The sequence below is a fragment of the Microcebus murinus genome, chromosome 4, assembly GCF_040939455.1.
Source record: "Microcebus murinus isolate Inina chromosome 4, M.murinus_Inina_mat1.0, whole genome shotgun sequence".
Taxonomy (NCBI): domain Eukaryota; kingdom Metazoa; phylum Chordata; class Mammalia; order Primates; family Cheirogaleidae; genus Microcebus; species Microcebus murinus.
Window position 1 is genome coordinate 3,440,780 of NC_134107.1, and position 26,539 is coordinate 3,467,318.

Here is a 26,539-nt window from a genome sequence, read left to right on the forward strand (position 1 = left end):
AGAGTGCTGGGATTACAGGCGTGAGCCTCCGTGCCCGGCCTCCAGCTACTACTACGGGGGCTCTGGCCCTCGCTCCTTCCCCTTCAGCCACACAGGGCTCTGTCTGCATTCCCTGAGCCTACGTTATTCCCTCCAGCCCAGGGCCTTTGCACGTGCACTCCCCTCTGCCTGGAGAACCGTCCCAGCCCTGGGCTCTGCCCAAGTTCTCAACTAGAAGGGCTCCTCGGCCTCCCTGGATTGGGCCAGTGCCCCCTGCGGTATCCAAGTGCAGCTCCCTGTCCCTCTTCCTGCGATTGCTACATTTAAAACGTATTAATAATTATTCGTTTCGGCATTGGCCTCCTTTAACTTTTTTTTTTTTTTGAGACAGAGTCTCGCTTTGTTGCCCAGGCTAGAGTGAGTGCCGTGGCGTCAGCCTCGCTCACAGCAACCTCCAACTCCTGGGCTTAAGCGATCCTCCTGCCTCAGCCTCCCGAGTAGCTGGGACTACAGGCATGCGCCACCATGCCCGGCTCATTTTTTCTATATAGGTTAGTTGGCCAATTAGTTTCTTTCTATTTATAGTAGAGATGGGGTCTCGCTCTTGCTCAGGCTGGTTTCGAACTCCTGACCTCGAGCGATCCTCCCGCCTCGGCCTCCCAGAATGCTAGGATTACCTGCGTGAGCCTCCGTGCCCGGCCTGATGTGTTTTTTTTTTTTAAACCGCATGTCGCCTCTCTCTCGGAAGGCCCTGAGCTTGCCTCTCCCTAGCTGTTTCTGCTCATCTCCTGCCGGTTTCTCTTTCTTCCCGTTTCCCTCTTTATGGGGTCATCGCCTGCCTCCTCCCCTACCCCAAAATGGGTGCATTGCAGGGCCAGAGCTGGGGTCCGAGGTGGGGCCCAGCACCTACAAACGCGGACTGCAGGGGACCCTCCCGACAGATGGGGACGCCCGCCTTGGCAGGGGAGGGGCCCCGAGTGCCCCAGAAAGGCCGGGCCTCCCTTCTCTGCTCAGTAACCGACCCCGACCCCTCCTGCAGCCTCACGGGGAGGGAAGTCCCTCCCACCGTGCGGCCCAGGTCCGGACCGGCTGCGTGCAGTTCTCCCTCCCTGGGCCTCAGTTTCCTCTTCCCTCCCCAGGGCTCCGCTCCTCCCTCCATCTTCCTCCTGAGCCGCACACAGAGAGACCTGGCGGTGGGTGGGTGGCTGCTGCTGCCGTGGCAACGGTAGCACGGGGTTGCCACGGCAACCTGGTTCCCCCTGGCGACAGGCCCGAGTTCCCGGAGCTGCTGGGGAAGGGAGGTCCGGGCAAGGGTGTCCCCGGCATCCGGCGGGCGCTCGGTGGGCGCTGTGGACGTTCGGAGGCCAGGATGGGACGTCGGGGCTGTCTGCTCCCAGGGGCTCGGGAGGGAGGAGACTTGGGGACCTCGCCTGGGGGCTGGCCAGGTCCCCGTTGGGTTCGGCCGGGCGCCCCCTCCCCAGGGCCCCCGCGAGGGCCGTCCTGTCCCCTCCACCTGGGAGGCCGCTCCTTCCGAGCTCCTCTGGCCAACTCTTCAGGCTCAGTGTCCCTCCCTGCTCCCCCGGCTCAGCCCCAGCCCTCCTCGTGTTGACGGTTACGTGGTGGCTTGTTTGCTTGCGCGATGATTGGTTTAATAAATGTTCCCCCTACCAGATGCGGCGACGGGCTAGGCACCCCGGCCACAGCTGCGTCCCACACACCGGGGAGGAGGAGGCTGCTCTCAACACATCCTTGTTGACACTCTCCCTGTCTGCACCGCCCTGCCCTCTTCCCCCTCCTTGGAGCCCACGCGGCCTCGGCCTCCTCTCTGTCCCTTCAGCCCTTCCTGAGGCCGGGCTCGGGCCCTCCACGCTGTGTCCCACTGGGAATGTTCTGGAACATTCCGGACCCTTCCACAATGTTCCGGAATGTCCCGGAACATTCTAAAACATTCTATCTCTCCTGCTTTTACCAAGGCTGAATCAGTCCTCACCACCCCACCACCACCACCACCCCCACCCCAATCATTCTCAGCCTCCTTGGTGGTGATCGCCTTCTGGAACAGCCTTGACCGTTGATCGATGTCCGAGTCTCAGACTTGTCTTTCCCATGCATTCCAGAGTGTTCTGGAACAGGAGCGCAAGGGCCTTGTCTGGCATGATTGCAGTGCAATTCCCAGCAGTAGCCCAGCGCCCGAGCCCTGGGGGGTGTCCCCTTGTACCTTCTCCCGGGGAACCCCCAGAGGTAGCCCTAGCTCTATAACCTTGGGTTGATTTGACCTGTTTTTTTTTTTTTCTTTTTTTTAACAAATCAGTTTTTGGTCTCTTTTTTTTTTTTTTTTGAGACAGAATCTCGCTCTGTTGCCCAGGCTAGAGTGAGTGCCGTGGCGTCAGCCTAGCTCACAGCAACCTCAGACTCCTGGGCTCAAGCGATCCTCCTGCCTCAGCCTCCCGGGTAGCTGGGACTACAGGCATGCGCCACCATGCCCGGCTCATTTTTTCTATATACATTAGTTGGCCAGTTAATTTTCTTTCTATTTATAGTAGAGACGGGGGTCTCGCTCTTGCTTAGGCTGGTCTCGAACTCCTGACCTCGAGCAATCCTCCCGCCTCGGCCTCCCAGAGTGGCCAGCCGTGTTTTCTGAAGATGAAGAAACTGGGACATGGTGAGAGCTGGCCTTGTGAGGTCCTGGACCCTGGGGCCAGGCACTGTGGCTCACACCTGTAACCCCAGCCCTCTGGGAGGCTGAGGCAGGAGGATCCTTTGAGCCCAGGAGTTCGAGACCAGCCTTGCAACACAGCCAGACCTTGTCTCTGCAAAAAAAATAAATAAATAAAAAAAATAAATGCACAAATAAAATACAAGTGGAAGCAGAATTAAGGGCCATGAAGGCAGTGAACCTTGACTGGGCTGAGACCGTGCACGTCACAGACATACAAGAGGAGGCATCGGCAGCCTCGGCAGCTTGCTCCAGCTGCTCGCAGCGGTGGACAGCCCCAGCCCATAGGAGGCGGAGGCATTCCCCGGAGGCTTCACCTTCCTCCCCTGTAACACCTGGGGTTGTAAGGAGGCCTCCCAGCTCTGACCCCGGGTCGTGAGCCCCGCAGCTGGTCCAAGCCGGGGAGCAGGTGGTGCGAGCCCGGCCCCCGGGACGGCAGCGCCAGCTGTGGGCCAGATGGTGGCCAGGGCTGTGGACGCCGCCTGCCGAGTCCCTGCCTCCCGGCGCCTCCAGGCCGTGGGTCCTCCCGACCCCTGCTCTGTCCGGGCTGTGGCAGCCGCTAGGGCTCTGGCCAACAACCCTGGCAGAGGTTCCTGGCCTCACACCCCACGCGCCATCCGTCCCATCTCCTGTTGGCTCCACCTGCGAAGTGCACCTCAGCGAGGACTGCCCGCTACCTTCCCCGGCCACCGTCCCTGGATGAGCCCCTTCCAGTTTGACTTCAGTTACCTGCCTCTCGACTAAAGTCCCTCATGGCCCGGGCGCGGAGGCTCAGGCCTGGCATCCCAGCACTCTGGGAGGACGAGGCGGGAGGATCACTGGAGGTCAGGAGTTGGAGACCAGCCTGAGCAAGAGCGAGACCCCGTCTCTACTATAAATAGAAACAAATTAATTGGCCAACTAAAAATACATAAAAAAAAAATCAGCCAGGCATGGTGGCGCATGCCTGTATTCCCAGCTACTCAGGAGGCTGAGGCAGGAGGATCGCTTGAGCCCAGGAGTTGGAGGTTGCTGTGAGTGAGGCTGACGCCACGGCACTCACTCTAGCCTGGGCAACAAAGCGAGACTGTGTCTCAAAAAAATAAAAAAGTCCCTCATGGAAGATACTGACCCCACTGGCAAGTGAGCTTGATGAAGCCAGTGTTGACTATGTCTTCTCTGCTCAGAAACTTCCCCTCTTCCCTCCCTCCTTCCCTCCCTCCCTTCCTTCCATCCTTCCTTCCCTCCTTTCCTCTCTCCCTTCCTTCCATCCTTCCCTCCCTTCTTCCCTCCTTCCCTCCCTCCCTTCCTTCCCTCCTTCCCTCTCTCCCTTCCTTCCATCCTTCCTTCCTTCCCTCTCTCCCTTCCTTCCCTCCTTCCCTCTCTCCCTTCCTTCCCTCCTTCCCTCTCTCCCTTCCTTCCATCCTTCCCTCCCTTCTTCTCTTCCCTTCCTCCCTCCCTCCCTCCCTCCCTCCCTCCCTCCCTCCCTCCCTCCCTTCCTTCCTTCCTTCCTTCCTTCCTTCCTTCCTTCCTTCCTTCCTTCCTTCCTTCCTTCCTTCCTTCCGTTTTTAGAGATGGGATCTGGCTATCTTGTCCAGGTGTGAACCACCGCGCCCGGTCGAACCTCTTCTTATCCTCAGCTGTGAGTCTGTGTGTCTGACACGTGGGGCAAATCCGGATGCCCATGAAGCGTGCGTGCATATGGACGCCATGGACTTCGCCGCATGAGCGGCGGGAGTGTGAGCTGCAGGTCCCCAGCAAGCAGGGTTGGATGCCTGGTGGGGTTCATCTGGAACAAGGCCCCCCTGCGGCGGCAGGCTGGGCGGACGAGGGAATGTGCACGTGCGTGTGTGTGTTCCTCAAGAGCTTACTGCGTGCTGGGGAGGCCAGCAGGGCCCTTCAGCAGTCCGTGTCTGTCGACTTGCACAGACACTGCATTCTGCGCAACGATTGAGCGCCTACTGCGTACCCAGCCGTCTGGCGGAGATGGGTCCGTTTGGTCTGGGCCTCCCGCAAAAGTCCACCCAGCTGGGTCCCTTCCTCCCTCCTGCGTGGCCTCCGGCCCCATGTCCAGCCCTTCTCCTAGTGCTGACTGAAGGCTGGGTGGGCTCTGAGCCCCGTTTGGGCCCCAGGGTGCTCAAGGTAGGGTTTTCTGACTCAGACAGTGAAAAAATAAATGAGCTCCAGCGAGGCTAGAGAGAGGGTCCTGGGAGCCTGGGCCTTTGCAGGGCAGATTCCAGGGGTGTGGCGGTTGGGGGATGCCTTGGAAAGCTCGGGATGCTTAACAGAGGCAGAGGGGGCCAGAGCAGGAAGGGAGGAAAGAAGGGAGGGGAGGAAGGAGAGGAAGACAGGAATAAAGATGAAAAGGAAGGGCACAGATGCAGGACTTTGAGCTCCGGCCAAAGGCTCAGGTGTTGGGGGGGGAGACTCGAGCTTGGGGGCCCCCGGGGGGTTGGCTCTGGTGGAATGGACGCAGGGGCGTAAGCTAGGTTTGAAGGATGTGCGGGCTGGGATTTGGGGGAGTGGGAGAGGCGACTTGAGTAGAGGAGGGGGGCATATCTGTTGGTGGGCGTCTGGGGGTGCGAGAAGCCAGAGTTGGTGGATGAAGCCGGAGGTTTGGAGATCTAAGGGCAGGCGACTGGGGTCGCAGGGTGGAGGTTCTGGAAGGACATGTCAGGCGAGGGTTGGGACCCCAGAGGGGTTGGAAGTCTGAGGCCTGGCCTGGGGCTGGGTTCCGCGCCGGCCTGAGAGGTGCCTGGGAGAGGGTGAGGCTCGGGGCACCGCGTGTAGGGTCGGGAGAGGGAGGGTGAGGTTCTCAGAGCTCAGGGACCTGTCTCCCCACGCCCCACCTCACCTGCGGACCGCCCCTCCTTGTGACCCCTTCCCTGTCCACCCCACCCGACCAGACCCTCGACCCTCAGAGACGCCTGCAACCCCCTGGCAGGCACCTGCGTGGGCCCTGCCGGTCCGCAGGCCCAGCCTCGCCTTCAGCGCCCTAGCCACGCCCCATCCGGGACCCCTAACTTTAGCCCCGCCTCTTCTCAGACCTGGCCCCACCCTTCTCCCAGGCCCCGCCCCCTCCGCTCTTTGAGAGAGGGGGGCCCCATCCCGCCTCTCCTGAGGCCCCGCCCCTTCCCGACCAGGCCCCGCCCCCTCCGCTCTTTGAGAGAGGGAGCCCCGTCTCGCCTCTCCTGAGGCCCCGCCCCTTCTCGACCAGGCCCCGCCCGCTCCGCTCTTTGAGAGAGGGAGCCCCGTCTCGCCTCTCCTGAGGCCCCGCCCCTTCTCGACCAGGCCCCGCCCACTCCTCAGACTGGGCTCAGCTCCTCACCCCAGGCGGTGGGTTGGGGCCCGCCGCCCCGACCCTGAACCCCTCACGCGGGCCCCACCCGGGCCCCGCCTCTTCACCGGCGGCGCTCCCTCCTCGCCCGGACCCGCCCCGTCTGCCTTCAGACTCGGCCCCGCCCCTCGCGCCAGGGCCCCGCCCCAATCCCCGCCCTCTCGCCCTGGCCACGCCCCTTCCCACCCCACGGCAGGACAGGCCCCGCCCCCGCCGCAGACAGGTGCCGGGGGCCCGCCCCGCCCCTCCTCAGGCCACGCCCCGCCCACGTCCAGACCCGCCCCAATCGCTGGCCCCGGCCCCGCCCCTCCGCAGCCCCGGCCCCGCCCCTCCGCAGCCCCGGCCCCGCCCCGCGCCCGGCGTCTCGGTCTCCCCGGCGGGCGGGCGCGCGCGGCCACCGTCACTCCGGAGCGCGGCGGCGGGAAGATGGCGGAGTCCGGCGGCAGCGGCGGAGGTGCTGGCGGCGGCGGCGCGTTCGGCGCGGGCCCAGGCCCCGAGCGCCCGAGCAGGTGAGAGCTGCCTCGCTGAGCGGGCCCGCACCTGTTCCGGGGCCCGGGCACCTGCGGGGTGTCTCGCGGGGTCCTGAGGGGCTGGGGAGAGGCCTGGCCAGCTCGAGGGGCTTCTGCAGGGACTGCGGACCTGACGGGGCCGTGGGGTGCTGGGGCAACCGAGGGCTGCTGGGGGGCGGCTGGGGGGGCTGGGCGCCCGGGACCTCGCGGCGTCTGCAGGCCGCCCTAGGGGCCTGGGGATCCTGGAGGTCTGAAGGGGAACCGAGGGGCTCCCCACCGTGATGGAACCATGGGGAACGGGGCCCCAAAGGTTCTGGGCGCTAGAGACGGCCTGAGCAGGGGCCATGGGCAGTCCGAGGTGTCGAGGGTGTCTGGGGGCTCTGAAGAGGAGGCTAAGGCCCAAGGCTTCCTGGGGGCGCCCAGGCACCCTGAGGTGGCTGAAGGTGGTCCTGGGAGGGGTGAAGGCTGGGGGAGGCTGTGGGTGGAGGGCTCAGGTGAACCTGAGAGCCTGAGAGTGGGAGGCTGAGGGGGTCTGGGGGTCCCAGAGGCCCTGAGGGGCTGCGGTGGGTCTTGGGGAGCCTGAATATGGTGACAGAGCCTGGAGGGTCTATAGAGCACACAGAGAGGGACCTTCCTGGGGCTCCACCCTTCCATCCCCATGAAGTTCAAATCCGTCTCCCTCTCCAAGGCTAAAGGACTTGAAGCAAGGTCTTGCCCTCAATCAAGTGGGCAGGATTCACTCCTTTGGTCAGAGAGAGGCCCCCTTTCCCCATGGCCGAGTCCTGAGACGGGTTGCTTGAACCCCAGAATCTGCATAAACATTGTAGGTGCTTTTACGCGTTGTTCTGGATTCTCAGAGGGGAAGAACACCTGCCTCTGGCTCTTTCCCACCTGGCCAAGCTAGGCCCTCCCACCCTGGCCCCGCAGGACGCCCACCACCCTCTGCTGGCCAAGGAGGAAATTCAGGCTCTTTCTCACTGGTGAGCTTCCAGGAGCCAGTAATTTCCAGCCAGCGTGATAAATGGTGAAGTTGGCCGGTACCTGTGTGCCGTGTAGTTGGGCCTCCTCTCGGGGCTCTGGGCAGGTGCTGGCGGGAATGGCCTGATGGCCTAGGCGTGTGAGTCGGGCTTTGGAAGCCTGATGGGATGGAACCAGGGATGGGGTAGGTAGGGGAGGGATGGCCGGGCCAGGACACAGAGGAGGCAAAGTCCCTGCTGGTTCCCGGGGATGCTGAGTGACACCTTGAGGCTTAGGTGTGTGGGCAGAGTAGTAGGGCACTGAGTTTTGCCCGCTGGCGGCTGCGGGAAGCCTGGGAGATGTTTGCATACAGGGGCGACCAGCCTTGCAGGGCAGGTGTGGGGCGAGGCTGGAGGCCTATAGGAAGGAGCCAGGAGAAATCTGAGGATCTGGGGAGACATTCAGGGAGTAGAATGGCCAGAGCTTGATGACTGGGCATGAGGTGGTGAATAAGGGACAGACAAGAGGAACAGGGAACCCCTGATAACTTGGGGCAAGGGTTGTCTTTTTTAAACAGCTTTACTGTGGTATAATTCATTACATACCATACAGTTCACTCATTTTAACTGAACAGTTCATTGAGTTTTTTTTTTTTTTTTTGAGACAGAATCTCACTTGTTGCCCAGGCTAGAGTGAGTGCCGTGGCGTCAGCCTCGCTCACAGCAACCTCTAACTCCTGGACTCAAGCGATCCTCCTGCCTCAGCCTCCCGAGTAGCTGGGACTACAGGCATGCGCCACCATGCCCGGCTAATTTTTTCTATATATATTAGTTGGCCAATTAATTTCTTTCTATTTATAGTAGAGACGAGGTCTCGCTCTTGCTCAGGCTGGTTTCGAACTCCTGACCTTGAGCAATCCACCCATCTCGGCCTCCCAGAGAGCTAGGATTACCGGCGTGAGCCACCGCGCCCGGCCTGGGTTTTAATACATTTATTGAGTTGCACATCCATCACCACAATCTAGGTTTTTAGAATGCTTCCATCACCCCAAAGAGTTGCCCCAGGCCCATTTGCAGTCATCCCCAACCCCCCCCCTTCCAGCCCCAGGGACATTACAATCTGCTTTCACTCTCTATAGTTTTGTCTTTTCTAGAAATCTTATGTGAATAGAATCACACAACACGTGGCCTTTCGCATCTGGCTTCTTTCCTTCACGTCATGTTTTCGAAGTTTATGCAGTTGTGAGTGTCAGAACTTTGTTCTTTTTCGCTGGGGAATGAAAATAAACACACTGTGTCCGCCCGTTCGATGTTGTGTGGGTGGACGCAGTTTGTTTATCCATTTACAGGCTGATGGGCTGTTGGGTGGTTTCCACCGTGACCATCGCACATGGAGTTGCTGCGAACATCTGGGCGTGTGTCTCTGTGTGAACATATACTCTCATCCTCTTGGGTAAATACTTGAGAGTGGAATGACTGAGTCACTGAGTACACGTATGTTTGATTTTTTAAGACACTGCCAAGCTCTTTTCCAAAGGGCTGCGCCATTCTGCATCCCTGCTGGCAGCGCACGAGAGTTCCAGTTGCTCCTCATCCTCATCCGCAGGTGGGAGGGCCGGTCCTTAGCTTTAGCCATCCTTTGCCTATGCACCAGTGCCTCATTTTGGTTTTAGTTTGCATTTCCATAATTAATGATATTGGACATTTTTTTTCAGTAGCTTCTTGGCTGTTCATATCTTTGGTAAAGCATCTTTTCGTATCTTTTGCCCACTTTTAAAGTGGGTTGTCTTTTTATTATTGGTTTGTTTTTGAGACAGAGTCTCTCTCTGTTGCCCTGGCTAGAGTGCCGTGGCGTCAGCCTAGCTCACAGCAACCTCCAACTCCTGGGCTCAAGCGATCCTCCTGCCTCAGCCTTCCGAGTAGCTGGGACTACAGGCATGCGCCACCATGCCTGGCTGATTTTTTTTTGTATATTTTTAGTTGTCCAGCTAATGTCTTTCTATTTTTAGTAGAGACAGGGTCTCGCTCTTGCTCAGGCTGGTCTTGAACTCCTGACCTTGAGCGATCCTCCCGCCTTGGCATTACAGGCGTGAGCCACCATGCCCGGCCTGTTATTGCGTTTTGAGAGGACTTTACGTATTCCAGATGCAAGTCCTTCACTGGATACATGATTTGCACATAATATTCTCCCGGGCTATGGCTTGTCTTTTCATTTTCTGGGTGGTACCTTTCCCAAGGCAAAAGTCTATCATTCTGGTGAGGTCCGATTTACCTGCATTCTTCTTTTAGGGGTCATGTATTTAAGAAATCTTTGCCTAAAAAGAGCCACTTTGTTTTTTTTATTTTTAGTTTTTTGGAGCAATCCTTTATTTTTACACATTTGACAAAGAGGTTTTCAGTAAATCATCTTTCCAATGAAGAATGGAGAACACGAAAATCAGCCTCCAGCCATCAGTTACTGCTCTGTTCAGGGCCTAGGCTCCCCTTGCCGAGTGGCGAGGTGGAGTGGCCATACTTCCCTTCCTTTATTAGCCTACCCTGCTGCTTCCGGATGGCACACACACGTTTTATCGTTTTTTTGCCAAAGTAGGCATTCAACGAGATCGCCATAGTCTATCTTGCACTCTTTCTCTGCCCGGTAGTACCAGTTCCATGTGTGGTGTCCCATCCAAGTACTAACCAGGCCCGACCCTGCTTAACCTCTGAGATCAGACAAGATCGGGCGCGTTCAGGGTGATGTGGTGTAGACTCCATGTGCGTTCTCTATCCATTCTTTTTCAAACGCATGGCATCGAGCAAGAGTCTTGAAGGGCTGTTCACCTCTTTGGACTGCCATCGTACGATCTGCTTTGTTAAGGCCCAACCTTTTCTGTATATCGAAGAAAGGCACGGCGTCATGCCATAGTGTCCCGGTCTCTTCTTTGCCGGCCGCCGCTTCAGGATCACCCTGATCCTCCCTTTCCAGCCTCCCGAGTAGCAACCTGGTGAAAAATCACTGTTGTTCGGGGCGTCTTGTCCGTTGGGTGCCAGAGTGGGGAGACCCTCTAATGTTGCAACATGGACTATATAGAAAATTGATCAGAGGGAGATTGGTACAAGATCTCCTGAAGATCCTTGTTTTTGAGACAGAGTCTCACTCTGTTGCCCGGGCTAGAGTGCCATGACATCAGCCTCGCTCACAGCAACCTCAGACTCCTGGGCTCAAGCGATCCTCCTGTCTCAGCCTCCCGAGTAGCTGGGACTACAGGTGTGCGCCACCATGCCCGGCTAATTTTTTCTACATATTTTTTTAGTTGTCCAGATAATTTCTTTCTATTTTTAGTAGAGAGGGGGTCTGGCTCTTGCTCAGGCTGGTTTCAAACTGCTGACCTTGAGTGATCCTTCCGCTTTGGCCTCCCGGAGTGCTAGGATGACAGGCGTGAGCCGCCACACATGGCCCTGAAGATCCTTTTGAGATGTGGAGGCCTCCGTAGCATCGTTCGTTCGTCCGTTTGTCCCTTCATTTATTGCAAACGGGCCGGCCAGGCCTGGTGCACCGGCCCCCCTCCCCATCAGCCAACCTGTGCCTTGTTCCTCTTCATCTTTCTACACTCCGAGGTCACCAGCTCCCAGAGCCACCTGGCTGACCACCCAAGCTCAAGCAGAACACCTTTTCTGGTCACCTTGCTGTGTTTTGGTTTTCTTTGAGGTAAAAATTTATATAACATAAAACGCACCCATTTAAAGTGAACAGTTCAGCCAGGCGCAATGGCTCACGCCTGTCACCCTAGCACTCTGGGAGGCCAAGGCAGGAGGATCACTCAAGCTCAGGAGTTCGAAACCAGCATGAGCAAGAGCGAGACCCCGTCTCTACTAAAGATAGAAGGAGGCCGGGCGCGGTGGCTCATGCCTGTAATCCCAGCACTCTGGGAGGCCGAGGCAGGAGGATCACTCAAGCTCAGGAGTTCGAAACCAACATGAGCAAGAGCGAGACCCATCTCTACTATAAATAGAAAGAAATTAATTGGCCAACTAATATATATATATATATATATATATATATATATATGTATATATATATATAAAATTAGCCGGGCATGGTGGCGTGTGCCTGTAGTCCCAGCTACTCGGGAGGCTGAGGCAGGAGGATCGCTTGAGCCCAGGAGTCTGAGGTTGCTGTGAGCTAGGCTGACGCCACGGCACTCACTCTAGCCTGGGCAACAAAGCGAGACTCTGTCTCAAAAAAAACCAGAAAAAAAACAAAAATAGAAGGAAATTAGCTGGACAACTAAAGTGAACAGTTCAGTGGCATTTAGAACATTCACAGTATTGTGTAACAATCATCTCTGGATAGTTCCAAAACATTTTTTTTCCTCTCTATTTCCCCACAGGAAGGAACTTTTTTTTTTCTTTCTGATTCTAATTTTTTCTTTAGAGATAGGCTTTGGCTGTGTTGCTCAGGCTGGCCTTGAACTCCTGGCCTCATGCAGTCCTCTCATCTCAGCCTCCTGTGCAGCTGGGACTATAGGCACGTGGCAAGTCCTCACTGAGCCTGAACATTTTCACCACCCTAAAAGGAAGCCTGTCTCCATTAGCAGTCACTGCTCAGCCCCCTGCCCCAGCCTCTGGCCACCGCTTACCTTCTACCTCTGTCAGTTTTCCTGTCTTATAAATAGAATCACACACCGTGTGGCCTTTCATGTCTGGCTTCTTCCACGCAGTGTTGCGTCATGTTTTTTTTTGGAAACAGAATCTCACTCTATTGCCCGGGCTAGAGTGCCGTGGCATCAGCCTAGCTCACAGCAACCTCCAACTCCTGGGCTCAAGCGATCCTCCTGCCTCAGCCTCCCGAGTAGCTGGGACTACAGGCATGTGCCACCATGCCCGGCTAATTTTTTTCTATATATTTTTAGGTGGCCGATTAATGTCTTTCTATTTTTAGTAGAGACGGGGGTCTCGCTCTCGCTCAGGCTGGTCTCGAACTCCTGACCTTGAGCGATCCTCCTGCCTCGGCCTCCCAGAGTGCTAGGATTACAGGCGTGAGCCACCGCGCCCGGCCTTATATTCTACCTTTTGCCTATTATGCACGGTGCTGTCAAGAACAGGAGTGTATATGTTTGTATCCCGTTGCTTCTATTCAGTTCTTGGGGGTATATATCCAGGAGTGGAAATGCCGCCCCGTGCAGTTGTTGCGTGTTCTCGGTCATGCTGACATTATTTGGTGAGTCCTGTTGCGGAAGCGCCTTGAGGATGAGGGGCGGGGTCTGTCTCTCTTGCGCTGTCCCGGGAGCCTGGAGCACGGGACCGGACGTACGGAGGGGATTCGGCCGGGAGGGAGGAGGCTGGCAGGGATGCACAGGGGTGTGGAAAAGTTTCCTGTCCTCTGAGCCTTGGAGTCTGGCAGGTGGGACGCCCCTTCTGTCCAGTGGAATCAGGCCAGTCCCTTGCCTTTTGGGGGACACTAGTGGGGCCGCCAAGGGTAGGGGGAGGCTGGCTTTGCAGCCTGCCAGGCATGAAGGGTTTTGTCATTTGGCCAGGGGTGGGGGCGGTTGCCGTCCTCCCCTTGGCCCTTCCTGCCGTACCACGACTCAAGAAACTGTCCCCAGGAGGGACTGCACTCCCCCACTGCCCGCCGCCCCCGACGTTTATGTAACCTGTTTGTTCCAGCTTCTCTCTTCTGCAACCAAGGGGGGGGAGAAACAAAGAGAAAGCCTCATTCTCCTTCCTTCCCAGCTCGAGGGATCAACCGAAAATCACGGGGCCTCGTGGAGATGGTCGCTAAGGGCTGAGCCTGACCCCAGAGACGCGCCGAGCGGCGGCCGCGGGGAGGGGGGATCCTGCCTGCAGGCTCACTGGCACCCGAGACGCTGGTTCACCACAAGGCCTCCCCCAGCTCGGGCGACGGTGGGGGGTGGGGGGGAGGGAGGTTGGGGCCGCTCAGGGTGGCGCAAGCAGAGGGCGGAACCCTCCGGGGAGCGGCCACTTCCCCAGCTGAGAGTCCATCGCCGTGAGGTGCCCGGCCGGCCGCGCAGGGTCTCCAGACACGGGCCTTCAGCATCCTCCATCCCCGCCTGCCCTTCCGGCACTGGGGGGGAGGGGGAGGCGGGGCGTTTTCGTGGGGGCGTGTGGGGCCGTCACAGGCCAGCCCGGCTCCGTGGCTTCTGCTCGTCCAGGCTCTCTTAGCCGCCCTGCCCGGCCACCTCCCGCGTGGCTCTTACCGAGCCCCCTGGCCCTGCTGGGAGACGAGGGGGCCGACTTGCCCTGTAGGGAGGCTCTCCTCCCTTTAGCCTTGGCCCCTTCTCAGCGGGAGAGGGAGGCAGGATTCCGGCCTCCGCAGAGCGGGACCGAGCTCCTCCCGGGAAACGCGGCGTCTGGGGCTCCGTGGCACCCACGGGTGTCTGTGGACCCTCCTTCCGACCTGCGTCTGTGTCGGATCCCTCATCCGGAACGCGGGGCTCTGGGGGATGGCGGGAGCCCGCGAGCCTTGCCCGCAGGCCCCCGTGTGGGGGGGAAAAGGCACAGTTGGCCCGGGCGGCCAGGGAGACAGCAGCGCCGTCACCGGCGACCGCAAAGGGGGCCGTGGCAGAAGCGAGGCGAGGACTCGTCCCTTCCGAGCCGGAGGGGGCAGACTGCGTGACCCGGCGTGACCCGGCGTGACCCGGCGCCCGGGAGCGGGGCTGGGCAGGCGCCCCACGGGGCGGCAGGAGCCGGGTCGGGGCAGGCCAGGCTGAGCAGAGGCACGCTGAGGGCCGGGCCGTGTCCAGGTCACTCGATCCGCCCCTCGAGGCCCTGCTCCCCCCAGGAGGGAGGCCGCTCTCTCCTCCCCTCCCCGCCGCCCGAGCGCCCACGGCGTGAAATTGCCGAAGCACACGCTTCGCCCCGCGTTGTCTCTCAGCTGGGCCGTCTCCACCCGGTAGCCGTGACCCCGGGACGGCCTTCGTGTCGTCGGCCGTAGTTACCGGGGAAGAAAGGTTTTATTAGGCTCCATTGTAATCTCTCCGTCTGCAGGGAGCCGCCGCGGGGACGTGCCCCCGCCCTCCCCACGGCCGTGAGCATTTATGACGCCCCTGTCTCCCCCAGACACTTTAAAAGTGAGGCCTTCTCCTCACTCCGGCCCTTTGTTTTTCTCTTTTCCTGATTTTTTTTGTTTTTGAGGCACGGTCTCACTCTCTGGCCCAGGCCTGAGTTCAGTGGTGTCATCACAGCTCACAGCAGCCTCCAACTCCTGGGCTCAAGCGATCCTTCTGCCTCAGCCTCCCGGGTAGCTGGGACTACAGGCGTGTGCCACCATGCCCGGCTGATTGTTTTATTTTTCTGCAGAGATGGGGTCTCACTGTGTTGCCAAGGCTGGTCTCGAACTCCTGGCCTCAAGGAATCCCCTGCCTCGGCCTCCCAGAGTGCTGGGATCATGGGTGCGAGCAACCGTGCCCGGCCCTTTTTCTGATTTGTTTTCATTGTAACCTGCCCTTTGTTTTTTTTTTTTTTTTTTTGAGACAGAGTCTCACTTTGTTGCCCAGGCTAGAGTGAGTGCCATGGTGTCAGCCTAGCTCACAGCAACCTCAGACTCCTGGGCTCAAGCGATCCTCCTGCCTCAGCCTCCCCAAGTAGCTGGGACTACAGGGATGCGCCACCATGCCCGGCTAATTTTTTCTATATATATTAGTTGGCCAATTAATTTCTTTGTATTTATAGTAGAGACGGAGTCTCACTCTTGCTCAGGCTGGTTTCGAACTCCTGACCTTGAGTGATCCGCCCGCCTCAGCCTCCCAGAGAGCTAGGATTACAGGCGTGAGCCACCGCGCCCGGCTTGCCCTTTGGTTTTAGAGGTTGTTTTGGATTTGGGGTCAGGGCCCAGGAGGAGGAAGAGCAGGAAGAGCAGGAGGGAGAGGAAGAGGAGGCAGAGAGCAGGAAGAAGGGTAGCGACAGAAATGATTCGGTGACTTGAGGGCCTTGGGGCCCAGAAGGAAGGGGTGGGCTTTGCCGAAGGTATTGGGTGCCGTGGGCGGCACCTGTCCTGGCACCCTGGTTCCTTGCTCCTGTGGACGGCACACACCCGATACCTTTCTCTGCCTGCTGGCAGGTGTCTCCCGTGTGCCTGCTGCTGTGCTTGGTGCCGGGCACGGGGCTCCACGGGGCAGACAGGCCCCGCGCGTGGAGCACCCGCATGCCAGCGGGCAGAAAAAGCAGAAGTTGTGTCGCCCTTTCCTCACAGTTGCCCCAGATGATCCCGGGGTCCTGAGGCCGAGCTGGAGGTTCCTGCCTCCTCTGGAAGGTTCTGGGGGCTCTTTACAGATGAGGTCCAGCAGACACCTGCCCAGGGCCTCCCTCGCTCTCTGAACAAAATCCGCTTCTCGGTGTGACCTGTCTGGGCTTCCGGCACCCTGGGGGTCCCACCGGTCTCCAGAGCACGCTCGCCTGGACTGCCCCTCGGGCGTTGCCTCGCCGGGCCTGGCCGCTCTGTCCACCGAGACGCCCCACTGCCCCCGTGTCCCCGCCCTGCCTTGTTGTCACGGTGCATCCTCTGTGGTTAGAGATCCGTGTTCCCTAGAACGGGCCTCTGAGGGCAGGGCTGTACGCCCTCCGCTCCCAGCCGCTGCCAGCGTCTCCCCCCATCGCCCACCGCAATCTGCCATGGGCGTGGCAAGGGGACCCGCCTGGCCTGGAGGCTTCTGGAATGCCCCCTCCTCCCCTCCCCCTCCCCCTCCTTCCCCCTCCCCCTCCACTTAACCGGCAGGGTCTGGGGAGAGCCCTGCAGGGGCCGACAGGGACGTGACCGAGCCGGCGCAGGGTGCCACTATGCGTGTGACGTGTTCAGCCAGCGAGCAGGCTCCGAGCAGGCTCCGGGCGCGGCGTGCTGGAGCTAAAGGAGGCAAAACAGGACAGCCAGCCGGGCTCTCCCGCCGCCCAGCTGTCTGCCTGGGAGGTGGGGCCGGCCCGCCGGGTCCCCTCTGCGGCAGCCCCACCCTCCTCCTCTGGTAGCCGCTCGCAGCTGTGCGGACGGACGGGCTCTCTTAACACTTGTTAACCCCGGGCCTCCAGCCCTTTCCTGCCCCCCGCCCCGCGCACACGTCTCCCCGGGGAGGGCCGCGCGGAATTCACGGCGCTCGCCTCCAGCCCCGGCCGGCCCTTCCCCGGCACCCCCCCTCCGCCCGGCGGATCTTGGTGCGCGGCCAGCGTGATTTCAGACCCCTGGCCGAGCAGGGACCGGCCGGCGCGCACCGCACGCTGCACTCGCTGTGATCCGGGAGGAAGTGACCGGCGCCTTCGGGGAATCGCAGACCTTTCCCTGCGAGGGCAGGGGCTTCCGGAATTGAACACGCTTGGCCGGAGGAGATCTCCAGGGCTGGACCTTCAGGCTTTTGAAGGCCGGGGGGGGGGGTCACCCGAGGATCGAGGCCGAGCATGCTTTCTGACGCCACAGCTGTGAGAGGCCACGGGGTCGAGGAGAGCGCCGGGCTGGGCCGCGCATCCGGAGAGCAGGCTCTCCACGGGATGCGAGAATCCGAGGCGGTCTGCCGAAGGCGGCGGAGCAGAGCGCCGTGCGAGAGCCCGGAATCTTCCGTCAGCAGAGCTGAGCGCTAGGAGCTTTCCCGGGGTGGGTGGGGCGTAAGGGCTCTCCCGGTGGCCGCGAGGGGACAGAGGTGACAGGCACGTAGGGGAGCCCCCCGGAGGGCCCCGAGACAGTCCTTCACGCACACCGGCCCGAGCCGTCCCGTCCGTGGAAACCTTCCAGGACTGCAGCTCACGGGGTAACCGGGCGGTCCCCCTGGTGACGCCGGGGCTGTGGCGGCTCCGTGTTGCGAGAGGCGGGGCCGTGGGGGCCGTGGGCGTCCACACTCCACGCGAGTCTCTCGCACGGACGGCGGTGGTGTCTTCCTCGCCGAGGCTGATGGCACCGGGCCCTCTGCTCTTCCAGCCGGTCACGCCTCCAGCCCGTTGGCATTCAGAGCCGTTGAGCTTCCGCGTCCCCTGTGGGCGCGGGCCGCGCGCTGACCTTTGGGGGGGGCGACCGGGGGAGCCGGCCGTCTTGTCGCAGACGGGTGGGGCTCCGGCTGGGGATGGCCGCCGCCCACTCACTCTCACCATCGCCTACGGCGTGGCTTCGTGGCTTCGTCCCCTGCCTGGTAGGAAGCTTGCGGGCAGTGCAGGGAGAGGCGCCCTCCCCACTGCGTTTGTTCCAGGGGCTCATCCGGAATGGCGCAGATGGACCGGGCGCTTCCGACATTCCGGGGGCTTCCGACATCCCGGGGGCTTCCGACATCCCGGGCCTCCTTTGGTTGTGAGAGCCAGAAACCCAACTCGCCGCCTTCAGTTAAAAACTCAAAGTGGGCCGGGCGCGGTGGCTCACGCCTGTAATCTTAGCACTCTGGGAGGCTGAGGCAGGCGGATTGCTCGAGGTCAGGAGTTTAAGACCAGCCTGAGCAAGAGCCAGACCTCCGTCTCTACTATAAATAGAAATAAATTAATTGGCCAACTAAAAATATATAGAAACATTTAGCCAGGCATGGTGGCACATGCCTGTAGTCCCAGCTACTTGGGAGGCTGAGGCAGGAGGATTGCTTGAGCCCAGGAGTTGGAGGTTGCTGTGAGCTAGGCTGATGCCACGGCATTCTAGCCTGGGTGACAGAGTGAGGCTCTGTCTCAAAAAAAAAAAAAAAAAGTTCAGGGAGACGTTCAGTTTCAGGTACATCGGGGTTCAAGGCTCGAAGGATTCCGCCAGAATCGGTGACCCCCATCTCTCAGCTTACCTTCCCTCTTGGCTGGGTGCTGCCCACCTGGTGCAAAGGTGACCCCACCTTGCACCCTGTTGAACCAGCAACTCCGTGGGGAAGGTGAGTCTCCATCCTGGTGGCTCTAGCTGTGGTCCCAGGGAAGGCTCTGATTGGGTCCGATTGGCCACACCCCCGTCCTAGGAAGCATCCCCAAGGCCAGGGCCCCTGGAGCCTCTGGTTGGTCAGGCTGGGCCACATGTGTCGTGTTTCAGCCCAGGTGTGGGGTCTGCCTGACCCCCACCACTGGGGTTGGCAGTGGAGCACAGGAGGTCCCCAAGGAAAACAGGCGTCCTGATAAGAAGAGGGGAGGGATGTTGAGCACCCCTAAAGCGAAGGTACTCACGACAGGCCCCTTCTGCTGACGAAATGTGCGCTGTTATCACAAGGCCCCAGGCCCGGCCACGGGGTGCCCGCGTCTGGCCCCGTGGCGCCGGGCGGGGCTGTGTTCGTGGGTGTGGCAGCCCTGTCCCTTCTGAGGCCCCGGTGCCGCCCTGCCCGGGGAGGCAGCGGGCTGGGCCGCCCTGCGGCACGTTCCGCCCGAGCTGCAGGAGTTCAGCGGTGCAGGAATCTCGCTGGGTTTCGCAGCGAGCGGCCGCGCTCTGGGGCCTCGGTCTTGGTCATGCGCCTACTTGCCTGCTCCGTGGAGCCGAGAGGCCTGCGCACCCAGGCGGGGGATCCGGTGGGGGATGGGCCGTCGCCAGAAGCAATGTGTCACCTGGGTGGGAGGGTGAGACCTGTCCACTCGTGGGCCCTGCGTGGCCCGGCCGGGCCGTGAGTGGGAGGGGCGCCACGGCGGAGCGGGGCGGAGGAGGCGGCGGCTGAGGCTCTGTGCACAGGAGAGGGGTGGGCTTGGGAGTGGGGTCGGGGGCAGGAGGGGTCGGCCAGTCTACATGGGGCGGCACGTGCGAAGGTCAGCTGTCCAGCAGAGTCCTGCCGAGGGCTTCCCGGGTGATGGAAGGGCCACGCGCCCAACGCCAGGACTCGGGCCAGGCGGCCGTGTGGAGGGGACTGGGGCCGTGAGCGAAGATCTGACGTGCTGCCACTCAGGAGACACCCACCTGGCACCTCCCCGGCCACCTCCCCGGCCAGCAGCCAGATCTCTGCCTCCAGGGCACCCCTCCCTTCCCGGCTCACGGCCAGACCGCACTGTCTGGGCGCCCCCATCGGGCCAGCCCCCACCGCCCGAGGGAGCGCCCACTCTGTGCCGCCCTGGCTCCTGGCTCACCTTTCGGTGGGCGGTCTCGGAAGGGACCGCCGCCACCATCTCCCGTTTACAGATGGCGAAACTGAGGCACAGAGAGGTTCAGACACTGACCCAGGGCCACACAGTAAACAAGCAGCAGAGGGACTACCAGGCTCGGCTGACCGGCCCTTCCACGCCAGCTCGCGGTTGCCGATTGGCCTCTCCACGGCCCCGGTGGGTGGGCCCAGGACCGTTGCCGTGACTCAGTGGGAGACGCAGGCTGGGAGGGCCGAGGCCTCTCTGCGGCTCTGCCGGAGCTGGGAGGCTGGGCGTGGAGGTTGTGGAGATTGGCGTCGGGAAGAGCAGGACACCCGCTCCTCAGGGCTGGCCAGGGCAAGCTTGTGCATTTGCCCCATGGGTCCTCCGGCTGCCCCGAGGGAGGGCCCACTCTGCAGACGGGCGGCGCTGCGCGGTCTTGCTCGGGAGACCCGGCCTGCCTCCCGATCCGGGCAGCGCTGGGCCTGTCTTCCTGCTCCGGGCTCCCGCGGGCCCCCCACGGCTGAAGGGGAGCCCCAGGGCGGGGCGGGGGTGCCGACTCCTGCCACATGCTGGCGCCCGGCGCAGGGCTGGACCTGGGTCATGCTCGCCAGGCAGACAGGTGGCCGGGCAGGGCGGAGGGTGGGTGAGAGGGTGCGGGGCAGGTGGGCGCTCCCCCTGGGTCACGCTCGCCAGGCAGACGGGTGGCCGGGCAGGGCGGAGGGTGGGTGAGAGGGTGCGGGGCAGGTGGGCGCTCCCCCTGGGTCACGCTCGCCAGGCAGACGGGTGGCTGGGCAGGGCGGAGGGTGGGTGAGAGGGTGCGGGGCAGGTGGGCGCTCCCCCTGGGTCACGCTCGCCAGGCAGACGGGTGGCTGGGCAGGGCGGAGGGTGGGTGAGAGGGTGCGGGGCAGGTGGGCGCTCCCCCTGGGTCACGCTCGCCAGGCAGACGGGTGGCTGGGCAGGGCGGAGGGTGGGTGAGAGGGTGCGGGGCAGGTGGGCGCTCCCTCGGTCGGTGGGGGCTGTTCCGATGGGGGCCCCGACATCGCGCTCTGGCCGTGAGCCGGGGAGGGAGGGGTGTGGTGGAGGCGGAGAGCTCGCTGCTGCGCACCCCTTGCCTTCAGGGGCCCTTTTTGGGGCGGCAGGACTTCCTCCTTGCTGGCCTTGGGACTCGGCCCCAGGTGGGCCAGCCTGGGCGGGGGCACTGCCCACGGGTCCTCCTGGCCGTTGGCGGCAGCGGAGCCCCACGTGTCCTGGACCGCCGGGGCATCGGTCAGAGCCTGGGGTGCGGGCAGGAGACCACGGCCGGCCTCGGGGGCCCTGTGCGCGCAGCGACTCCTGCAAAGCGGGCGTGGGTGAGAAGCGGGCTTCCCGAGAAGCAGCCCCGCTGCTGCTCCTGTCCCCTCTGCATCATTCGCCACCGTGCTGCCGTGGCGACAGCGTGCAGACCCCTGCCCCTCCAGCCCCGGCTTCCAGGGTGGGGACCTTCAGGGTGGGCAGCCTCGGCCGTCTGCTCCCAGCTCCGTGGATTTTGGGGTTCACCTTTTGACTTGTGTGCCGGGAACGTCTTTTCTTACCTCACCGGGTCCCTGGGGGCATTGGTGGTGGTTCTTTTGAGGTGAATGTGGGTTATAGGATCTGTCTTCCTGCCCCCCTGAATGCCTGGTGTGACTCGAGCCCCCCAAAATGCCCGAAATGTGACTGAAGGCCCTCTGAATGCCCGGTGTGACTCAGGCATTACACCGTCCTCTCCGAGCCTCGGCCTCCGGGGCGCTCACCTGGGGCCAGGCCAGTGGGCCTTTACCCCGGGGTCCTTCTTTAAATGATTCGTGAAGGTGGCCGGGTGCGGTGGCTCACATCTGTAATCCAGCACTCTGGGAGGCCGAGGCGGGCGGATCGCTCAAGGTCAGGAGTTCAGGACCAGCCTGAGCAAGAGCGAGACCCCGTCTCTACTATAAATAGAAAGAAATTAATTGGCCAACTAATATATATATAGAAAAAATGAGCCGGGCATGGTGGCACGTGGCTGTAGTCCCAGCTACTCGGGAGGCTGAGGCAGGAGGATCTCTTGCGCCCAGGAGTCTGAGGTTGCTGTGAGCGAGGCTGATGCCCCACGGCACTCTAGCCTGGGCAACAGAGTGAGACCCTGTCTCAAAAAATAAATAAATGACCTATGAAGGTGCAGAGCAGCCGGCACGACGACCAGGAGGGGAAATGAGCATCCTCACCCATGCCGCCCCCGGAAGCAGCCCCGGCTGGAGGCCCCGGCTCCAGGACCTCGGCTGGGTTTTCTTCTCCCTCTCTCCTCCTGCCAGTCCCCGGGGGCTCTGACCCGCCACCCCCTATCTCTGGCCCCCTCCCTCCCTGGGTCCCCATCCCCCTGTCTCTGTCTCTCTGTCTTTACATATCTGCCTGCCCAGCCCCCGGCGCGGGTCTCTGTCAGCAGTCTGGCGTGCCGGCCGAGGGACACTCTCCCGTGGGGACCTTCACCGGCCCCCGGGCTCCACGCCTGTCTGTGCAGAAGCCCCGATCCCGCCTCTGCTCCGAGGAGCCCGGGGAGCGAGAGCCGCAGGCTGCGCGGGGGAGCCGCCCGTGTCGGGAGGTCGGGAGGGAGGGCCTGGCCTCGAGGCCCGGCGCCGTCCCCGGGGACGCCTGCTGACGTGAGTGTGGGGCCGCCGGCCGGCCGGAGTGTTCGCAGGCCAGTGCGTGGTGCCAGAACCCAGTGACTCCGTCCTGTGGGCTGGGAGCGCAGTGCCCAGGGCTGTGAAATGTTGCGGTAACCACGGCAACAGTGCTGGGGGGGGCGTGAGGGACCCTGGCTGTCTGCGACCTTTTCCCTCCCCCGCGGTGCACGTGGCACATCCAGGGGCTGGCGGGGGGGCCTGGGCGGAGTCGGGGAGCTGCAGGTGGGGCCAGGGCTGCCCGCGGCCCATGGGCCTCAGTGTCCCCTCTTGGAGGGGGACACCTGGTGTGCTGGCCTCCTAGGCCGTGCGTGCAGACCTGTGCCTGGCGCGCCGTCCGTCTGCAGGCCTGCTTGGGGAGGGTGGAGGCGGGTGGGGGGTCAGGAGAGGTCACCAGTGTGGCTGGAGAGCCGGCGGGCAGGGCCACCAGGGCCCCCGCAGCTCTGGAGCCCGGCCTGTCTCTGACCCTCACCGCAGCGTCCCCACCCTGGGTCTCTGTCCCCCTCTCCCTGGGTCTCTGTCCCCCCTCCCTGGGTCTCTGTCCCTCTCCCTGGGTCTCTGTCCCCCTCTCCCTGGGTCTCTGTCCCCCTCTCCCTGGGTCTCTGTCCCTCTCCCTGGGTCTCTGTCCCCCTCTCCCTGGGTCTCTGTCCCCCTCTCCCTGGGTCTCTGTCCCCCTCTCCCTGGGTCTCTGTCCCCCTCTCCCTGGGTCTCTGTCCCTCTCCCTGGGTCTCTGTCCCCCTCTCCCTGGGTCTCTGTCCCTCTTCCTGGGTCTCTGTCCCCCTCTCCCTGGGTCTCTGTCCCCCTCTCCCTGGGTCTCTGTCCCCCTCTCCCTGGGTCTCTGTCCCCCTCTCCCTGGGTCTCTGTCCCTCTCCCTGGGTCTCTGTCCCCCTCTCCCTGGGTCTCTGTCCCCCTCTCCCTGGGTCTCTGTCCCTCTCCCTGGGTCTCTGTCCCTCTCCCTGGGTCTCTGTCCCCCTCTCCCTGGGTCTCTGTCCCCCTCTCCCTGGGTCTCTGTCCCCCTCTCCCTGGGTCTCTGTCCCCCTCTCCCTGGGTCTCTGTCCCCCTCTCCCTGGGTCTCTGTCCCCCTCTCCCTGGGTCTCTGTCCCTCTCCCTGGGTCTCTGTCCCCCTCTCCCTGGGTCTCTGTCCCCCTCTCCCTGGGTCTCTGTCCCCCTCTCCCTGGGTCTCTGTCCCCCTCTCCCTGGGTCTCTGTCCCCCTCTCCCTGGGTCTCTGTCCCCCTCTCCCTGGGTCTCTGTCCCTCTCCCTGGGTCTCTGCCCCCCTCTCCCTGGGTCTCTGTCCCCCTCTCCCTGGGTCTCTGTCCCCCTCTCCCTGGGTCTCTGTCCCTCTCCCTGGGTCTCTGTCCCTCTCCCTGGGTCTCTGTCCCCCCCCTTGCTGGCTCTCTGGGGATGGTCTTGGTGTTCCAGTCGCCGGGCTGCGGCTGGGGCCAGAGGCTGGAGTGGGCAGAGCCCCTTGGCTGGCGCTGCTGTCCCCGCTGTGTCCTGAAGCACCAGGCCTTCCCCACCCTGCACTGGGGGACCTGGGGCAGCATTGCTCGGCCGGGGCAGGAGCCGACCCGCGTGCTCCTGCCGTCCTCGCGCCGCAGGGGCGGTGAGACCAAAGCCGGCGTTGAAGTGCAGCCCGTGCACGTGGGCAGACTCTGTGCTGGCCCGAGCTCAAGGGGCAAATTTTTTCTCGTTCCTGCCTTTTGTTTTTCTTGGACATTCCGGTGAGAAGAGCCGTGCCGGGGTTCCAGGTTTCCGATCTCTCCCGTCACATCGAAGCGGCCACAGCACTGGGCCAGCAGCAGCCAGGGCCGGAGCGGGTGGCCGCCCCAGCAGGGGCCGTGGTCCCATCTCCCCTGCTGCTGACCCCCCCAGCAAGTGCCGTGGCCCCCACCTTCCCTGCTGCTGACCCCCCCAGCAAGTGCCGTGGCCCCCACCTCCCCTGCTGCTGACCCCCCCCAGAGCTCCCGTCGCCAGGGCCCGCCGCGGTCCGTGAGACTCCGGGCGTCCTGGACCTCCCTCTGAGCCTCGGCCTCGGGCTGGGTCTCCCCAGAGCAGACCCTCAGGCGAGAGCCGCGTGAAGGCCTGGCGGGCGGGGACGGAGCTCACGCAGGGGACGGTAGCCGAAAGCAGGTGACACCAGGTGCAACCCGGGGTAGTTCAAGCATCCTGTGACAGGCGGTCCCCATGGGGGCCCACCGCACATCAACCCCAGGCAGGACCCAGCACGTGCCCCTGCGCAGGGGGTCCCCCAGGGGGGCAGCGGTGGAGTCCCCAGGACAGGCCCGGCTGTGTCCCCACGTCCCGCACAGCCCTGGGCCGGCCGGGGCACCCGGTGACAGTGCCGGGGGAGGCAGGGCCTGCGGCGCCAGGACCGCCAGGCCTGCGGCGGGGGCGTGCGCCGCTCAGAGGCCGGGTCCAGGCCGAGGGCGCAGCCGGGGCGGGCGGCCTCCCGGGACGGCCCCGCGGGGGCTGCTGACGCACGGCTCCGATGACTCACGCGAGGGTGACCATGACTCGAGTGACCGTCTGGAGGCTCGGACGGGCTCAGGGCCGCCGCCGCCGCCTTCTCGGGCCCGTGGCCCCGCCGCGCCACCGCCCCCGGTCTGGGGCCGGCCTGAGTAATGGGCCCTTCCCTCCCGACGGCCGGATGGAGAGGACCTTAGTCATCGGCCCCAGCGCCACCTCCCCTCCTGCCCACCTCCGCCCGGCCCCGCCTCGCCTCTATGGCCAGGCCCAGGGACTCTGGCCCCGCTGGCCTCCACCCTCCCTGGGCTCCCCCTGCAGGACGGGCTGCAGGGGTGTGCCTGGCCGCCGGGGGCAGCTGGAGGGGGCCTCAGACAGGAGGAAGAGACCAGCCACATGGGCTGGGCGCAGGGGACACTGCCAGGGTGGGGGGGAGGCCCGGAGCTGGCCGGCTGCTCCCTCCCTCTCCGCTGCTGCTGGGGCCTCCCCCCCTCCGGAGCCGGCAGCCGACGGCCCGGCTTCTGGGCCAGGGGTGTCCTCACTCCCGGGTGGGAGCGTCGGAAGTCTCAGAGTGCGGGACTGCCACGGTCGATGGCAACACGGCCGCAGCGAGCCTTTCTGCCTGAGGCTGCCGGGCCAAGGACCCTGCGTCTGCTCGTCCCGTCCTCTGACAGCCCCGGGTGCCGGGACTTTCGCGCCCCCACTCTGCAGCCAGGCCGGGTGGCTGAGGGACTGCCACGCTAGCTCCCCGCTCATCAGAGCCGGCCTGGCCCGGGCCTCTGGCTCCGGAGACCCCAGCCCAGACCCCGGCGCCACCTCCTCCGAGGGGCCCTGCCGCGGCCGGCTCCTGCCTCCCAGGGCGCGGGCGGCCTCTCCACCCGCCGGGGAAGCCCAAGACCCCACGCTGGGGAGCCCGGCCGGCCACCGCCCTGGTTTCCGTTCTTCAGACGTGCTGCTGTGCCCAGCGGCAGACGCCTGCGAGCACCGCTTTGCGCCCGCCGTGTGCGCCCTCTGCACCTCCCTCCTCCTCCAGCCCTGGGTGCCCTCCCAGGATCACTTCCCTCACTCAGCTGCAGGGCAGCCCTTTGTCAGAAGGTGCCGGAATTCCGAGCACCCCACGAAGGGTGTTTAGCTCGTTTCTCGTCCCTGGCCCTAGAGACGGCATCTGGAGAAGTTTCCGGAGTAGAGTCGCTGGGTCAGGGACACAAGCCTTTGGAGTGCAGCTAGGTCTGCCCAGCTGCCTTCGTGGGGGCCACGTCCAGCTTCATGCTCCCACGGCGGGCACCGTTCCCTCACCGTGAGTGAGCCTGACGCTTAGGTCTTTTCCGCTAGCTGTGCTTCCTTTCCCGTGAACTCTCAGCCCACGTTCGTTGTGCATCTTTCTTTGCTTGCTGGGCTCACGTTGACTTCTTGATGCTCTTTATATATGGAGGAGCACAGTAACTGTGTCCAGGGACTGAGCAAGCAGCCCCACGGTGACGTGGCCCTTGGCGTGAAATCTCTCTTCTGGTAGAAAATGTGCACGTGCACACCTGCCCCCACCCCCCAGGGCCTAGAGGAAGCTCGGGAAGCCCTCCCACCCCACCGGCCAAATCTCCTCAAACGTCTAGGGAAAAACCAGACCAGCGGAAAGCAAAATGGCAAAGGCCGGCAGGGCCGGTGCACGAATCTGTGGGGTAGGGCGTCCCCAGAGAGGCTGACGAGGCTCTCCTGGCACCTGCCACGTGCCCGGGCTCCGTGGCTGTCTGTGCTCCAGGTTCCGGAGCACGACGGCCCGGTCGTAGTCGATGGACGGAGAGGGCACGCGGGCGGCTTGGAGGGGTGGTGTCCGGACGAAGACACCCCCCCCCCGCCAGGCCTCGCCACCTCCCCAGTCCAAGGTAAGCTGGGCAGTAGGTGGTCTGTGCCCCCCCATTCCCCAGGAGGGGCTGGGGGCTGGGGAGCTCCGTG

The 26,539-nt window shown here is 62.9% G+C and overlaps 1 protein-coding gene across 2 annotated transcripts in view; it reads left to right on the top strand.

The window, feature by feature from the left end:
• The first annotated feature begins 6,381 nt into the window (after positions 1 to 6,381).
• KLHL26 (kelch like family member 26) overlaps positions 6,382 to 26,539 on the top strand; it is a 29,439-nt gene continuing 9,281 nt past the window's right edge. The window contains exon 1 of one of the 2 annotated variants that reach the window (XM_012735669.2): positions 6,382 to 6,520. In XM_012735669.2, coding sequence (XP_012591123.2) covers positions 6,438 to 6,520 — 83 coding nt within the window. In that variant the 5' untranslated portion in view covers positions 6,382 to 6,437. The remainder of the gene's footprint in view (positions 6,521 to 26,539) is intronic. The other variant, XM_076001552.1, reaches the window with a different exon arrangement.